The following is a 14986-nucleotide window of genomic DNA, read 5'->3' on the forward strand; positions in this document are numbered from 1 at the left end:
AAAGCTACTTGTTTTGTTAAAAAACATAATTGGTCAAACAGAGTGGAACTAGAAGCAAATGTTAAAGCCACACAGTCCGTATGTTTTTCTTTGTATTGTATTGTCTTTTTAAGGGTGCTTTTGAAGATTAAAAACTATATTTTGTATCCCAGAACCGAAGAAGCCTCTTGGTTGGGAGGTGAAACGTCTTCATAAAACCTACTCCGTCCAGTTGCCCTCGATGTAACTATTTTTTTATATTTTGTACAGTTCTTTGACCAATTTTATTTTATAGGACTGCATACCCCGCCTACCTAATGACGCCTTTAATCACCTGACCAATCATAACAAGGACGCCAAAGAATCCTGAGGAACGCGGAAATAGCAATTTACGAGCGATACAACCTCAACTTCTCGAGTATTTTGTTTCTCTTGTGAATAAAATTGCCTACAACAAATCCCCGAACTCTTTGCATTGTTTTTACTTCGTATAGTTGTTATTCTACATTTGGAACTGCGTCTCACTATTTTAACGGCGGTCACCAGCTGGCTCTCAGTTAGCATGCTAATCTGTGATGTCACAGTCTCTTCCTACTCTTGATATCTTAAATCAAAACATGACTGTAACTGGAATTGAAACCTGTACGGAATCAGTTCACACAGAGGGATCCACGCTAACAAACCAGAGCGCAGTTAAAATTTGAGGTCGATCACGAAGACATATGGTCAGAGGTCAGTGTTTTTGTCAGTGTTCTGCTCTTTGAAAGTTTGGTGGTTTATACATCCTGAAACTTTTTTTAGGTTATACGCCTAAAATAAGCCATAAACTACAGTTAGGACATATAAATGACTGTTTAACTCTTTCGGTATTACTGTGTTTAACTCTTCACCCAGTCACATACACCATAGTCATTATTTACCGCATATATTAATCATTATTATACAGTAAAAATAACAATACAGATTTAAAATACACTTTTGCTATTAAATGCAATGCCTGAGGAAAGGACAGTCATCACTTACAAACTGGATTCTTTAATAGAAATTCTTTTAATAGAAATTATTTGTGGTACATTTGAACAGCAAAGCAATAAATTTACTTTACTAAAGTATAACCATTTTCCCAGAACGTTTCCCAGAAAAAAGTACTTCACTTTATCGCTGAGTATATATATATATAAAGTATATATATAGTATATTTATATATAAGAGTTGTGTTTTATAACACTGTTTAAATCGCAGAAATGGGAGTACTCGTTTAAATAAAGTCAACTTGAGTAACAACACTTCACATCATTGCTCTTTACTAGCAGTGACCTGTAATTATCTAATTCTTCTTTAGATGTTTCTGCACCTTTCCTTGCTGATCTTCTTTGTGCCATTGGAGGGCGACAGCTCACCAATCAGTTGCTACAATGACCAAGGGGAAGCGGTTGACTGGTAAAATAATAAAAATGTTTAAACAAATAAACGTTAAGTCTAATGCTCGGTAGTAATTTAAATACCTTCACTGGTGTTGCTTTTTTAATACTGAGACAACCTCGGATTCAAGAGGAATCATCCTCCTCATCATTATTATTATTATTCCTTATTTATGACCTGTGTATGTAAATCAGGATTATAAATGTATTTGTATTTGTTTTCTAGGTTCTATCTGTACAAACTGCCCAAACAACATGGCAGTTCATCTCAAAATGGTGAAAAGTACTTGCTTATGGACAATGGCAGTGAAGGGTGGACTGAAGGTAAGGTGATAGTGAACGACACCACAGGAGCTCTGGGCAGGACTTTGGGACCACTGTACTCTCAAGGAAAGGTCTGTGTCTGTGTGTGGTTGATTTGTTTGTTGAAACAGTTCAAATTAGTTTTGGGTGAAATAATGTTATTTCACATCAAACAGACAGGGAATTCTTTTTTATTATTCAAATCCAAGGTGACCAGTATTTAATTTCCTTCCTCTTTTTGTTGTTGATTTATTTGGATGTACATTAGCATAGGTATTATGCTAGAGAAGCAGTGAATACCAAACAGTTCTTCAGATATTTGCTGCAAGTCTGTTTATGCAGCTGTGATTTATCTTTTGCTTATTTGCATTTTTTCCTCAATGGTCACATGAAGAAATGCAGTCTTAGACATTTTTACTTCGAGAAGTGATTCTATTAACACTATTTTTTACTACAAAAAAAATTAAATTGTGAAAATGGGAAACGAAAATACTGCAGTGGTTTTGTGATCTTAATGCAGATGTTTGAAGTCTTACGTAACAGCGTAAAATACAGCCAGCGAAAAACCAAAAAGCTATAATGATCTGAGTGTTATTAGATTAGACTAAACATTATTGATGTACACGTACACAATTACAAAAAGCATATTGTATTAATAACCCCTAAAGGTTTGCCATAGAAAATTATAAAAAATATTTTCTGGTGGTTCTATTGGTTACCTTGTTAGCTAACTATCTAGCTTTGCTAGCTTGCTAAACATTACCAAATAGCATTAGAGTTAAAATAGTTAAAAGTTAAAAGCATTAGAGTTGGAATCAACCAAAGAGCAAAAAGAACAGAAATTAGCCTACAAAAACCCAAAATAAGTAAAGTGATAGTAAAATAAAACATTTAACTAAATGGCTTATATGAAATCCAAAATTCTGAAACATTCACGTGGTAATAAAGGCCTCCGATGACTACATTAGTTTCTGCCCCTGCTCGGCTCTGTCTCGTCTTAACATGAAATATGCTAATGTTTCATTTGTCCAAATTATCGCAAGCTTGATTTCAGTTGTAACCGACACACTGCTCTCTTCACAGAACCCAGAGATGGCCTACGTCCTGTACAATGATCAGAGGCCGCCACAGGGATCAGGTGACAGACGGGGACACAGCAGTGGAACCATAGGGGGGCACACCAAAGGTGAACAGCACATCAACCTGACTCTGAGAGTTCTGTAGCATGAATAGTCTTCATTGTAAACAAACCTCACTTTGACATGTACCCAGAGGTGCAACACGTAGGACCACCTGCTCCTAAGTCCCTCCAGACTGGACTGAATTCCTCACTGTTGTCTCTGATCTCTGCTCTTCAGGCGTCGTGCTGCTCGACAAAAACCAAGGTTTCTGGTTAGTCCACAGCACCCCTCACTTCCCCCCCGAACGACAGACGGGAGAGTACTCTTACCCCGACAGTGGCGTCAACAACGGGCAAAACTTCATCTGTGTTACCTACACACTGGAACGTTTCCAGACCATTGGTAATTTAATATGAGCTTTATGTAGATGTTCACTAAAAAGCAGAAGTTCAGTTCTTTGAGGGTTAGAAACCTTCTTAGATGTCAAACTTGTCAAATTAGGTTTTAGCCCCTGTGAGACAATTTTTGAATTTTAACATCTGGCTTTGGACTTTGATGTATGCTAATACAATACAGGCAGCATTATTCAATGTTTCGTAGATTGTTCAAGTAGTTCACTGACATCTTCTTGTTACAGGACAAAATTGAAAGGGGTAGAAAATGACAGACAGGAGAGGCAGAAATGAGCAAAACCATAAATGGACCTAGAAAAATAGAGGAATATGAATATGAATTTTTGAATGTTAACAGCAAAACTTGGTCATGGCTGGGTTTTTTTCTTTTCAACCAACCAAAGTCGATTAAAACTGCTGAAAAACTGGAATTTCTCCAGAAGATCAAATATAAGCCCTGATAAAAATCCTGTTGAAATTCATTTTGTGAAATTGTAAGAGAAAGATTAGGATTTATCATTCGGTTTCTGACTGTTTATATCAGTTAAGTCACCTCCTGGTGGTTATTCCGGAGTATTGAGTTCACAATTTTCCACATTGGCTTCACTTTCCAAAACCACAGAACTGTGTTTTTTCCTGTTTGACAACGAAACCATTTCAAATCAGACATAAGTTACGTGTCAGCATTAGAGCAGCGGATCATTTTATTCGATTATAGGTTGCTTTATCATGAGGAAAATATTCACTCAAAACATTCACTCGTGACCGTCACAATTAATCATCCAGTCAGGTGATGACACCACGGCAAGTTTTATTCCTCAGAAAGTTAGAGGAAGGGTGTGTCATTGTGCCGTTACAGCCAGCAGTTGGCAGTGTTGCTGCAGCATTGGCAGCCCGTGCTACTGTAATTAATCTGCGGTTTGTAACCATAGTGATAGACAGTGGCCCCTCACGCTGCAGCAGGCGTTCGCTCTGTCATGTTGTCGCCTCTGCAGCTGTGATACAGGGACATGTGACAGTGTTCCTGACGTGCTTCCAACAGGCAGAAGCTGAAACCAGGGCACAGTTTCCATTTGCTGCTCTTATCCTCACATTAATCGAGTGCTTTTTCACAGCATGTATATAAATACTAAGCACGCAGGTCAGAAATTAGAAGACGCTTATGAAAAAACACTGAAAATAAGTAGAACCCCCCCTCCATAAAACCCCAAAAACATTAAGTTAGCAGAGTTAACATTTGCATTTTCCTAATCATAATTTTGAATCAGATATCTTGCTATGACGTTTCAAGATTGATAAATAAGATAAATAACATTTGTTCAACACTAGCTACAAGTGAGACACCAGTTTAAGACAGGTTAGCCAAATATTAGCCAGATAAATATCACAGATTTAGCAAAGAAATGTGTACAAATCAGACTAGTAATATCACCAAATAGTGAAAATAACAAAAGTAAGGCTGACCCTAGCTACCAGTTAGCCAATTAGCACAGCACCCTCCATTTTGCTTAACATTTAGACTTAGCTTCACCAAAATGCTAATTAATTAGACAGCCCTGACTGAGTGTGGATAAAGACAAGCAGCTACAATGCACAAAACAAACTGTCGGCATTAGAAACAGAGCAGTCAGTTTGGTCAAAAACAAAATTCTGCTGTGTGAGTAAAAACCAAACCAGACACTGGTTTTGATTCAACAACCACAAATGGGTAAGGTTTCCAAGCAATGTGAAAATAAACACCAGGCTGTGAGTCTACAGGTGGCTGCAGTTTCTTCCTTCATTCTCGTTTCTCACCACAGGAGAGCAGCTGCAGATCAATCAGCCCAGTGTGTACGACTGTGACGTCCCGGAGTCCCTCGCTTCCCTGGTGCCGGCTCTGGCTGCTGTCTGTGAGAAAAAACATGTAAAAGCAGCAACCAATCGCAGTGTGACGTTGACATCAAAGGGTGGAACAGAGTTTATCAGTTTTGCCAAAGGAGCCGCCTTTAAGAATGGTAATACATCTGCTTAAAAAACATTCCTTATAGATGACAGTGTTCTAATTTTGGGACAAATATTCCCATTTTCTACTTGGCCAGACCTCTACCACTCCTGGGTGGCTCCAGCGCTGCAGTCCGACCTCCTGGTCCAGTTCTGGATTCGCTCCAGGGGCATCCTCCCCTCAGACTGCTCCCTGCGCTGGAAGGTCCTGGACATTCAGGTCATAAACCCAGGCCAGACATTCACCTTTAAGACTAGTCAGGACCACTCCAAGTGGGCGGTCAGCAGTAAGGCGTCCCAGGACGGAGGCTGGATTTGTGTAGGGGACATAAATCGCAATGAGGCAGAGGAGGAGCGGGGCGGAGGGACAGTGTGTCAGCAGAACCCGCTGGTGTGGAAGGCGTACCGTTCAGCAGCGCTGCAGTGTGAGAACTGCTCAGGGACGACTGTCCAGTGTTGATGAACTGCTACAGACAGAACAGGAGTGCTCAATTTATGGATTTGTCTGTGCAGACCAGTGTTTCTCAACCTTGGGGTTGCGACCCCACGTATGGTCGCCTAGGATTAAAATGCATGAATTGTCTAGTAATTCATAAAAACATTTACTGATAAAAATATTTTTTAAACTAATTATTATTTTTTAAAATTTAAATGTAGATTCTCATTCTCACTAAAACTAACAATTCACCTTTGACATCTATGATTTGATCTGTAAAATATAAGCCATTTAATTTATGCGCTCACCTTTAACAGGGGGTTCCCAAACGTTTCCAGTCTTGCTGTCTGCTGCCTTACATTTTTGGATCTTAGTTGGCCACGAGTTCTAAGGTGTTTTTTTCCCCCCACAACAGGTTTGTTGGTTTATTTCTAGTCAAAAATATGTCCATTTTCAGTAGCTGGCTGCATGGTACTTTGAGGAGCAGAGCTTCTTGATAACAGGCAGAAACCACCAGGTCTACACAGACCGTGATGTTGTTATGCTGAAGTTGCACCTGTCACACGAGGTGAGTTCAAGTACCGTAGGAAAAGTGGGAATGATTATGAGTTGTATGGTTCTGTAGAAATGTAATAAAAATATTTTCTGCATTTTCTTTCTAAACTTCCCTTCACTTTTCTGAACCGTCCTAGTGCCCCCTGGTGGCCCTCACTTTGAAAACCACTGGCCTATGATTAACTATGTTGTATATTGAGCTTATGCATCTGTCCATGATTATTAGGTGTGATGGGCCTCAAACAGGTTGTTTGTCCTACTATGTATCAGTCACTGACCTTAACTCCTGTCACTCTGATTAATTTAGCTTTAATATTAAATGTTAATAACTTCGCAGGAAGCTTAAATCATCCTTGACAACTTTCCGCATCTCAGTCCTGTCCACTTCAAATGAGTGAAAAGCCCAGTTAAAACACAAATCCACTCATCGGTCCCTCTGTACGGTGGGGGATTGCTTGAACATTTGAGCCCATTACACACAATAAGCAGCTCATTCAGGAAAGTATGTGCTCCGTGTCCGCGGGGCAGAGGAACTTGTTGTGGATGATTTCTGACTGCCGAAGAGTCTCAGCATCCTCCTCTAAATGAAATGCAAAGTGGAACAAAGCTGCAGGAGGAGAAGGAGCAGAGAGGGAGTTTGAGAAGAAGCAGAAATGCAAATCAGCGAACCTCAAAGTGCAGTGGAATTAGCAACGACTACAAATCCTGCCTCTGAGGAGAGAAGGGCTCAGGAAATGAAAAGAGAGCTTTGGTTGAAGCTGGGAAATGAATCAGTGCTCCTTCAGAAAAACCTAGAGTTTTTCCTGTTTTTTTAATGAACTTTAGTTGGTAAATGTTTGTTCTCGGAGAGGACGTAAGCAACAACACATTTGTTTGTTGAAGCTGAAAAACAATGGATTTAAAGTGAATGCATCAAGAAGGCTTAATTTACTGAATGAGTCTGCAACAATGACTTGGACTGAAGTGGGTTTTTAAAAAAAACATTTTTTCTCTCTTTATGCCTTTTAGAATCCCAAAATGAAAGCGGAGAAAGATTTTTTGTGTGGAAATATTTTTAGTTACCGTTTTTATGTTTCAGGGTACTACTCAAATTTTAACACTTGATATACTGTAGATAAACCAGTCCAAAAACACTAGATTCACCTGTTGAACATAAACTTTGCAAAAACCCTAGACTCTATTATATTCTAATACGTTTACCCTGATAACCAGATTGTATGTTGGTAACATCGAACAAAATCTACTCCCTCTTTGTCCAGTTTTATATAACATGAAAACTAGGGACGGCTCAGTACCATACTCAGGATCGGTATTGATCCAGTATTGGTCAAAATAATAAAAAACAAACAACTCCCCCCCCCCCAAAAAAAAACCCCCCAATAACAATAGCCCAGCCCTGTCCAGTAAATACCCTAGTTTTCAACTCTACTTCGAGTGACATGATGTAAACAGGGACACCATCGCCACGGCAACGGTAGCCCGTGGCCTGCTGGAGGAGAAAAGAAGGTATCGGATTGATATCGGTATCAGCAGTAGGTGATTTGAGGGGGTGATGTCAGACAGAACAGGGATGCAAAATGTGTTTGAAAAACATCTAAAATTGACCTTTAAACACGTGTTTTAAGAACAGGTCTCACTGCAGTGAATTCATAGAAAAGTAAATTTATTAGCACAAAAATAAGACCTCCTGTATGTAGTGCATCAACAGCTCCAATGTGAGGACACAGCACAGAGATGGGAACAAAGGTGAGCACCTTTAGCAGAAAGGCACTGAAGCTATCAGCAGCTGGGCTCTGATGTTAACACACATCATCCATCATTATTACCCAGAATCCTCTCCCTGGTTCAGCCGCGCTCCTGCCTCAGCCTGTAGAGCTGTTAGAGGCTTCACCAGCCGTGAGCTGCAGCTGTCACAGGGATCACAAGATATCAGACAGAGTTGAGGTTTCTTTTTGTTACACGTCTGAGAAGAAGTTGAATCAAACTGTGAAATTAAAGCTGAGAAAATGTCTGTAAACACCAGTGAGGACAGATACTGCCAGGCTGCATGAATTAGGTCCAGCCTAAGATCTGATGAAGAACCTGAAAACTAGCTCCTGGAATATTTGAGAATATATTTCAGCTGCTTATTCACTGCACAGTCCCAGGAACTGTAAACACCAAGGTACTATCGTTACTTGCTTTCTTTTAATCCAGTGGGCCTCGCTTGTGTAAGGCCCACTGGATTTAAATAATATTAATATGTTAAACATATTATAAAATGAAATCTTTCACACCTAAGTCCATTGAGAAAATCAACAATTTTACATCAAGGGACACAGGGCTTGTTGCTCATCCTTTGCCTCCATCTTTAAGCACAAATCATTTAATGAATATAAGGTTTGTAATTTTCATGTTAGTACTTAAATTAAACACACAAACTGACCGAGCTAGCAGCAACAGACCACTGTTTCACTGTCCCTCCCTTTCAGCTAAAAATGAGCATTTTCACAGTGGACTTTGGTGCAGGTGAGAGATTCATAAAGCAAACAACCGAACCACTACACCTCATAGACTTACCCTTGACTCTTAAAGCTCCAGGACTGACAATGTGTCAATGTATTATATTAACACACTTCAGTAAAAACCAAACCAAACACCTGTACTATTCCTTGAGCAGGTGAAAAGTCAGCCAAACAGTCAAAGCTTACGGAAAAATATCAATTTCTGCAGCCGCAACAAAACAAATTCGCTTCATCCCTCGCTGCCTGTAAATGTGTCGACCTGCTGATAGACATGAAACGCTCGTTTGACGATCTGAACACGTGGACATCAAGCTTCGCGTCAGTAAACAGTAAACACAGCATCACGCAGACCTACAAAATATATAAATATGTACAAAACAAGCTCCAGTGTTTTGCTACGGTTTATCCATTTGTGCTGCTTCATTTTTAACTTTTCATCGATCCAAGCACCTCGTTTTTCACCGTGTCCTGCGTATTTAGATTTTAAGGAAATAAAATCCTGCATCAGACACAGAGGAGACAGACAACAGCACAGCTTATTTGTTAGTAAAAAATGGAAACAGTTTTAGTCATGGACTTATAGAATAATAAAAACAAAGTTGCATTAAAAGTGCTAGACGACAAACGCACAAACCAAAAGTCTTTCCTTGGTCATTTAAATGATCAATCCATGTGGTGAGGGAAAAAATAACAGAAAAATGAAGCTGTTCTTCTGCAGTTCTTGTGGTGATTTCAGGACAACAGCGAGGAGGTCGGATGTGTCGGACCAACTTGGCCTCTTCATGTTTGGTCGTATCGTGGCATAAAGGCATGTGTTTCGTTTTGTTCGGAAAAGCCCACAACAATTCTCTTTTAAACGTTGTCCCGAGTTCATGACTGCAGGGACTGAAGGCCTGAAGAAACAAAAACACAGTGGACAAAGTTGAAGAGCAACCAATGTCAAAATAAAGTCCTGACTAGTCTCCTTCCTTTGGCCTTGATGCGAGGAAATGTGGCGCTGGTCTCTGTGCTGATGGGCTGTGGGCCCAGAGGTGTGTTCCCACCTTTCCTTCTCAACAGGAAGTCCACGCTAGAGGGCGTCATGGCGTAGAAGACATTTCCTGTAGCAGGGATGAGGAGTTCTAAAAAAAGGAAAGAAGTAAAAAAACATAAGCTGCTTGAGCAGACAGAGTACTTCATGGATATCTACAGACATCAGCTCCACTCAGTTCGAGTGCAGACGTCAACCATTTCCGAATTTTGGCTAAATCTGGCAGTAAATTCTGTAGCGTGTCTTTAGCTTTAGTGAAACTTAACATAGATTCATGCTGCTGAAGTGACCCCCCCCCCACCTCCTCCACCAAGCCCTGAACCCAGAACTCACTCAGGAAGCACACCTGCACCACTGTACTTTACTGCCACTCCAGCAATTACCTTTTGGTATCATGTCATGACATTTTGACAACTACATCAAACAGATCTTTAATTGGTATAATTTGCTATGCTATGCAGACTAATAATTAAGTACAGCCAAGTGTAAATACTATGACCAAATAAAAACATCTGAAGTAAAGATTTAGCACGTCAAAAGACGGCAGCGGTTTTTTTAACAACTACATATTTACCTTTTCCTTCAGGCAGCAGTTGGATCAGCTCATACTTGGACGTCTGTTTTGGGTCCTGATTGTGCTTTTCAAGGGCAGAGCTGATCACAGTGGGCGTCTTATCATTGCTGGTAACCTGAGGGCGATAGAGGACAACAATAGTGACTGTAAGACAGCTTGATTTCCACTAATGATACCCTGAGTCCATTTCACCCTGACACTCTGACTCTGATGACTATCATTAATGGGAGCCTTGCTGATAAGGGGACGAGGCTGTAAGTGCAGTGTGTCGCCGTCAGAGATAATTCTGGAATCTTTTTTTCACTGTGTCACGGTTGCCGGAGCTGCTGCAGTGTATCTGGATTAAAGTAAAATGATGACTTTATTGGTCAAACTGCAGGGCAAAAATAAGAATTGTTTAAATAACATCGCTCTTTGGAGCAGCTAAAATACTAGCCACTGGGTAACAACTGTAGCAGTAACAGAGACAAAGAAATGGAAACAACAGATAAAGTCGGCCAAAAACATCATTTACTGGTTGGCCCCAAGTAATAACTACGCCACAATCTTAGCATTGTGACTTCATTGATTTAGAAAATAAACATAAAAATGTCCATAATGAACCTTGATAAAATAAAAAGCATAACTAATTCAGCCATATGACAAACGTCACAAATATATAAAAACTAAACAAAGAAGGACAGACTATTTACTACATTTCAAATGTAAGAGTTTGACTTTGTACAGATTAGCACAATAGTGTCACATGTATCGTCAGTCTGTTTAGTTTCTTCAACTCACTAAACTACTGTGCTTCAGGACGTGGTGCCTATTTTGACTCTTTATGCCACATGTGTCAAATCTCAGGCCCGTGGGTCAAATATGGTCCACCACATAATTTTATGTGGCCCACCAGAGCAAAACATGCATGTTATAAATAAAGTCTATTGTATAGAGTTCAACATAAGTCATTTGGCACTTACCTCTTCAATGTACAATGTGACAGTATTTGTTCATTAATAATTACAATATTACAGGCTACTTATTGTGCTTGATTAATACTGTATGCAGTATAATGTTTACTATAGTGTGTACTCTAAAGTGGTTCCCAACCTTTTTTGTACCAAGGACCAATCAGCCGGTATCAGCCGTTACTGCGGACCAGTAATACCGCACCATCTTAAAGATTCAAGACTCTTATCTCAGGGACTGACTTTCCAGAAAAAAATGAGTATGAAACTAGCTCTAAAGCAAGCCCACTAACCAGCTTTTCCAATGTGGCCCTTTATCAGACACAAATGGATCGAGAAAAGCTAAGAGTTTGAAGAACCTCCAGCTTTCACAGACGGATGTTTGTCATTCAACACACTCTGTTCTGGTTCTGTAACATTCCTTGGCCTGTTGTACCTCATGTTGATATGAGTACTAATCATTCACTTTGCACAAACGTATAATTAGAGCAAATGAACCGTGAGCAATGTGTTAGAGGAAACTAAATCCAACTAAACTCAGCCGACTGGTGGTTGAAACCACAATGATTTTAATCTATCTACAGTGTTATTTTTGCATAAGAAAAACAAATCAATGCATCAATTTCTATCAACAAGACTCATGGTAGACAGACAATGAACTATCTGCTGTGATCTTTTACCCGCCATCCTCCTGACACACTTACTGTACACGGAAACAGACACGCCTTATTTTACAATTTGCTCACATCAGAGACAATTAAAAATGGTCTCACAGACTTCATGCGCTGCCTTTGATTTAAGTGAAACACTAATAATGCTTGAAACAAAGCCAACACTTCAGATTGTCTGCTCAGTTGTGATTTGTCTGATTTTCAAATTCCGTACATAGGTTTTGGATGAGTGTGTTGTTCCACGACCAAGTGTATGGTTCTAGCCGTGTTGTGGATTTGCCTCTGGGCAAAACACTACAGATCAAGTTTAAACATTTCAATGTCTCAATAACACATTTAACCGATTAAGCCTGAGGCTAATTCTCTTCATTTTCTAGACCATGGGGCGCCCAATAAACGATCTGCCAGTAAATCTTAAACTTATAATCAAGTATATGGAGCAAATATATATTTAATAGATAATTATATTCTTTATTTTTATTTACAAATATATAAATTGTCATTGTAGGTCGATTACTTTAGTCTGGTCATTTTAATAGTAGCTACCAACATCCAACAAACCAATGACATTCTTGCTATGGGGCAACAGTGCTAACCACTACACCACCAAAAAGGCCTAAAATGAATCTGTTAGCATTATAGTCACACATTAATATATACATAAAAGATAAGAATTCCGTTGGACAGTACCAGAATGCTACGATACAAGTTTCCGTCCTGCAGCTCCATCCGTATCCTGATGATTCTCATGTCGGCCCCTGACCCCTGCAGGCTGGTGGGTGGGTTGTTGCCACAGGAGGCAGATCTGCGGTGGGACTTGGTGGGAGTGGACGGAGTCAGGGTGGCAGGGGTGGAGTCGTTGGTGGAAGGCGACGTGTCTACGTCCAGACAGGACACAGATGGGGATCTCATATGCTGCAGAAGAATAGAGTAGGGTGGTGGTGTTGTTGAGGGTAATTAGCTGGAAGGAGTTGTTGACGTAGAGGGACAATGTCCTGTCCATTTCTATTGTCCAAGGAGCTAACTATCTTCATTCTTATTGTTATTCTTTTCATTCATAAATATATGAAACTATGCAAAATCCCAGCTCAAGTAAATGTGACAGTTTTCTTTTTTACCTTGGTGAGTTTAGAAAGCAGGTGATTGACTGGTGAGGAGAACTCAAAGGGGCCGTCGTTGTCACCGGGCAGACTGGTCCTGGAAGTGCTTAGACTGAACGGACCCCCCCAAAAAATACACACATATTTATAATGTAGAGTATATTTAATGAAGTGATAAGTGTGTGTGTGCACGTAAGGTCAAACTCACTCTGGACACTGTGTGATGATGACGGTTGGAGTTAAACCCCGAGGGCTCGGCTCATTGGGCGCTTCGATTTCATTGGACAGTCTGTAACTGTGACACAGAGGACGGTTTGGATTTATTTCTTTAATTATAAAGTGAAATGGTGGCATCTGTCTTGTGTGTGTGAGTGTGTGTTTGTGTGTGTGTGTGTTACCTCTCCTCCTCACTCAGCGTGGGCACACTCTGGTACCACTGTATGAAGGACTCATCGCTGCTGAACACACAGTTTTTACAGGAAGACTGCAGGAGACGGATCTGAGCTAAAACCTCAAATTCCTGTTAACACACACACACACACACACAAAGACAGATGTTCCATTATAAAATCTCATAATACAGAGGCCCATACACATTTAGGCTCCTCTGGGTAGACTGTCCTGTTCTCATCATGAGCCTCACGATGTCTGGCTGTAGCCAGCGCCTCGCACAATGTCTTTTGTGAATGTAGCTCGTACATCTTTTTTTGCTGACTTAAAAAGGATTTCTGCCCCTTGAGTGATTGAGTTTGACAACCCGTGTTTTTTAATTTTTTTTTTTTTCAAAGTAGGACCATCACTCACCCGTCGCCTTTTGTCAAAGTTGATGTAGCCATTCTGAAAAGGAGGTGACAGTATTTAGTTTGGATGATTTTTGAAAAAAAATATGTGTGTGTGTGTGTGTGTGTGTATTTGTGACTGAGGTGAGATGAACTTACATCAAGCCTGTCTTTGACTGCTGTGTCCAACATAGTGAGGTCTGTGAGGAAGATACCCAGGTAAGGCACAGTGCCCTGAGCGCTGGACTGTTTCAGAAAAGAGAGATAAATAAAAAATAATTATTTTTAAACTTTATTGTGGATTTTCCATTTGAGAACATAAAAAAAAATCAGTAGTGTTCCACCCTGCAGCTGCAGCTGCTCCACGGTCCATCCTTTTCATCCTTGACCTCCATCAAACCCTGACAACAGCATCAGTGTTGACTGCTGTACTTAGAAAAGTAATAGAAAAGCTTTACTCTCTGGAAAGTAATTCCTAATCAACCTGCAGCAGGGTCACTGTATTTCCTTTATTTTAATGACCACAGCTCTGATGGTGCAGCAGCTGACTGGGTTTAGTACCTGATACTGTAATATCTTTTCACATATACAGAGGATCCTCGACCTACGTCGGAGTTCTGTCCCTACTGCATGATATAACTTGATTTTCTCCTGCATTCTTTCAAGTAGTTTTGCATGTTCATTTTTACCATTGAATCACATCATGAGTTTATTTCAGATCAATTTGATCATATTTTTTGTCACAATGTTTGATTTTCAAATCTAAATGATAAAATTAGTGTATAAAAACCAGGGATATTCCCAATCGCCTCACCTTACTGTGATGCCTGTTGTTGAGTCTGTTGTCAGTGTTTGCAAACTTTGAAGTGCCCTCCTGAAAGACAAAGACAGGACGAAAAAGTTTGTGTATTTAATCTTGACATTAAAAAACAACAACAAAATATATAATAAAAAATGAATAAACATAAAGGGTTTAATAATATAGTCTAAATATAGGAATTGGCTCACTCTAATCCATTTGCATGGACATGTGACCTAATACACTGCCTGGCCAAAAAAAAAGTCGCCACCTGGATTTAACGAAGCAAATAGGTAGGAGCCTCCTATTGGATAATTACTGCATGGGTGATTATCTTTCAGCTGGCAACAAGTTATTTAACCCCAACTGGTGCAATGAGTTGCTTCTCATTT

General features: G+C 39.9%; 2 protein-coding genes across 4 annotated transcripts in view; one reads left to right on the forward strand and one right to left on the reverse strand.

The window, feature by feature from the left end:
* Positions 1-370: 370 nt before the first annotated feature.
* dnase2 (deoxyribonuclease II, lysosomal) lies at positions 371-6282 on the forward strand. The gene is made up of 7 exons (XM_008324189.3): positions 371-711; positions 1322-1419; positions 1627-1795; positions 2787-2889; positions 3062-3226; positions 5016-5210; positions 5295-6282. Exons 2-7 carry the CDS (start codon positions 1322-1324, stop codon positions 5654-5656), a joined length of 1092 nt encoding a protein of 363 aa, XP_008322411.1. The 5' UTR covers positions 371-711; the 3' UTR covers positions 5657-6282.
* Positions 6283-7833: 1551 nt separating this feature from the next.
* Positions 7834-14986, reverse strand: part of rgl2 (ral guanine nucleotide dissociation stimulator-like 2) — a 25047-nt gene continuing 17894 nt past the window's right edge. For 2 of the 3 annotated variants that reach the window (XM_008324186.3, XM_008324188.3), the window contains 9 exons: positions 14610-14669; positions 13955-14041; positions 13821-13853; positions 13415-13536; positions 13225-13311; positions 13035-13128; positions 12607-12831; positions 10296-10410; positions 7834-9812 (listed from right to left, as the gene is read on the reverse strand). In XM_008324186.3, coding sequence (XP_008322408.1) covers positions 9631-9812; positions 10296-10410; positions 12607-12831; positions 13035-13128; positions 13225-13311; positions 13415-13536; positions 13821-13853; positions 13955-14041; positions 14610-14669 — 1005 coding nt within the window. In that variant the 3' untranslated portion in view covers positions 7834-9630. The remainder of the gene's footprint in view (positions 9813-10295; positions 10411-12606; positions 12832-13034; positions 13129-13224; positions 13312-13414; positions 13537-13820; positions 13854-13954; positions 14042-14609; positions 14670-14986) is intronic. The other variant, XM_008324187.3, reaches the window with a different exon arrangement.

The sequence above is a fragment of the Cynoglossus semilaevis genome, chromosome 13 (assembly GCF_000523025.1).
Source record: "Cynoglossus semilaevis isolate Cse_v1.0 chromosome 13, Cse_v1.0, whole genome shotgun sequence".
NCBI lineage: Eukaryota > Metazoa > Chordata > Actinopteri > Pleuronectiformes > Cynoglossidae > Cynoglossus > Cynoglossus semilaevis.

What these genes read in the sequence shown, in the direction of transcription:
- dnase2 (XM_008324189.3), top strand. Translation starts at nt 1,322, where the DNA reads ATGTTTCTGCACCTTTCCTTGCTGATCTTCTTTGTGCCATTGGAGGGC. An exon ending in CACTGTACTCTCAAGGAAAG is followed by an intron (nt 1,796 to 2,786) that starts GTCTGTGTCTGT and finishes CTCTCTTCACAG; the next exon opens with AACCCAGAGATGGCCTACGT. An exon ending in GGAACGTTTCCAGACCATTG is followed by an intron (nt 3,227 to 5,015) that starts GTAATTTAATAT and finishes TTCTCACCACAG; the next exon opens with GAGAGCAGCTGCAGATCAAT.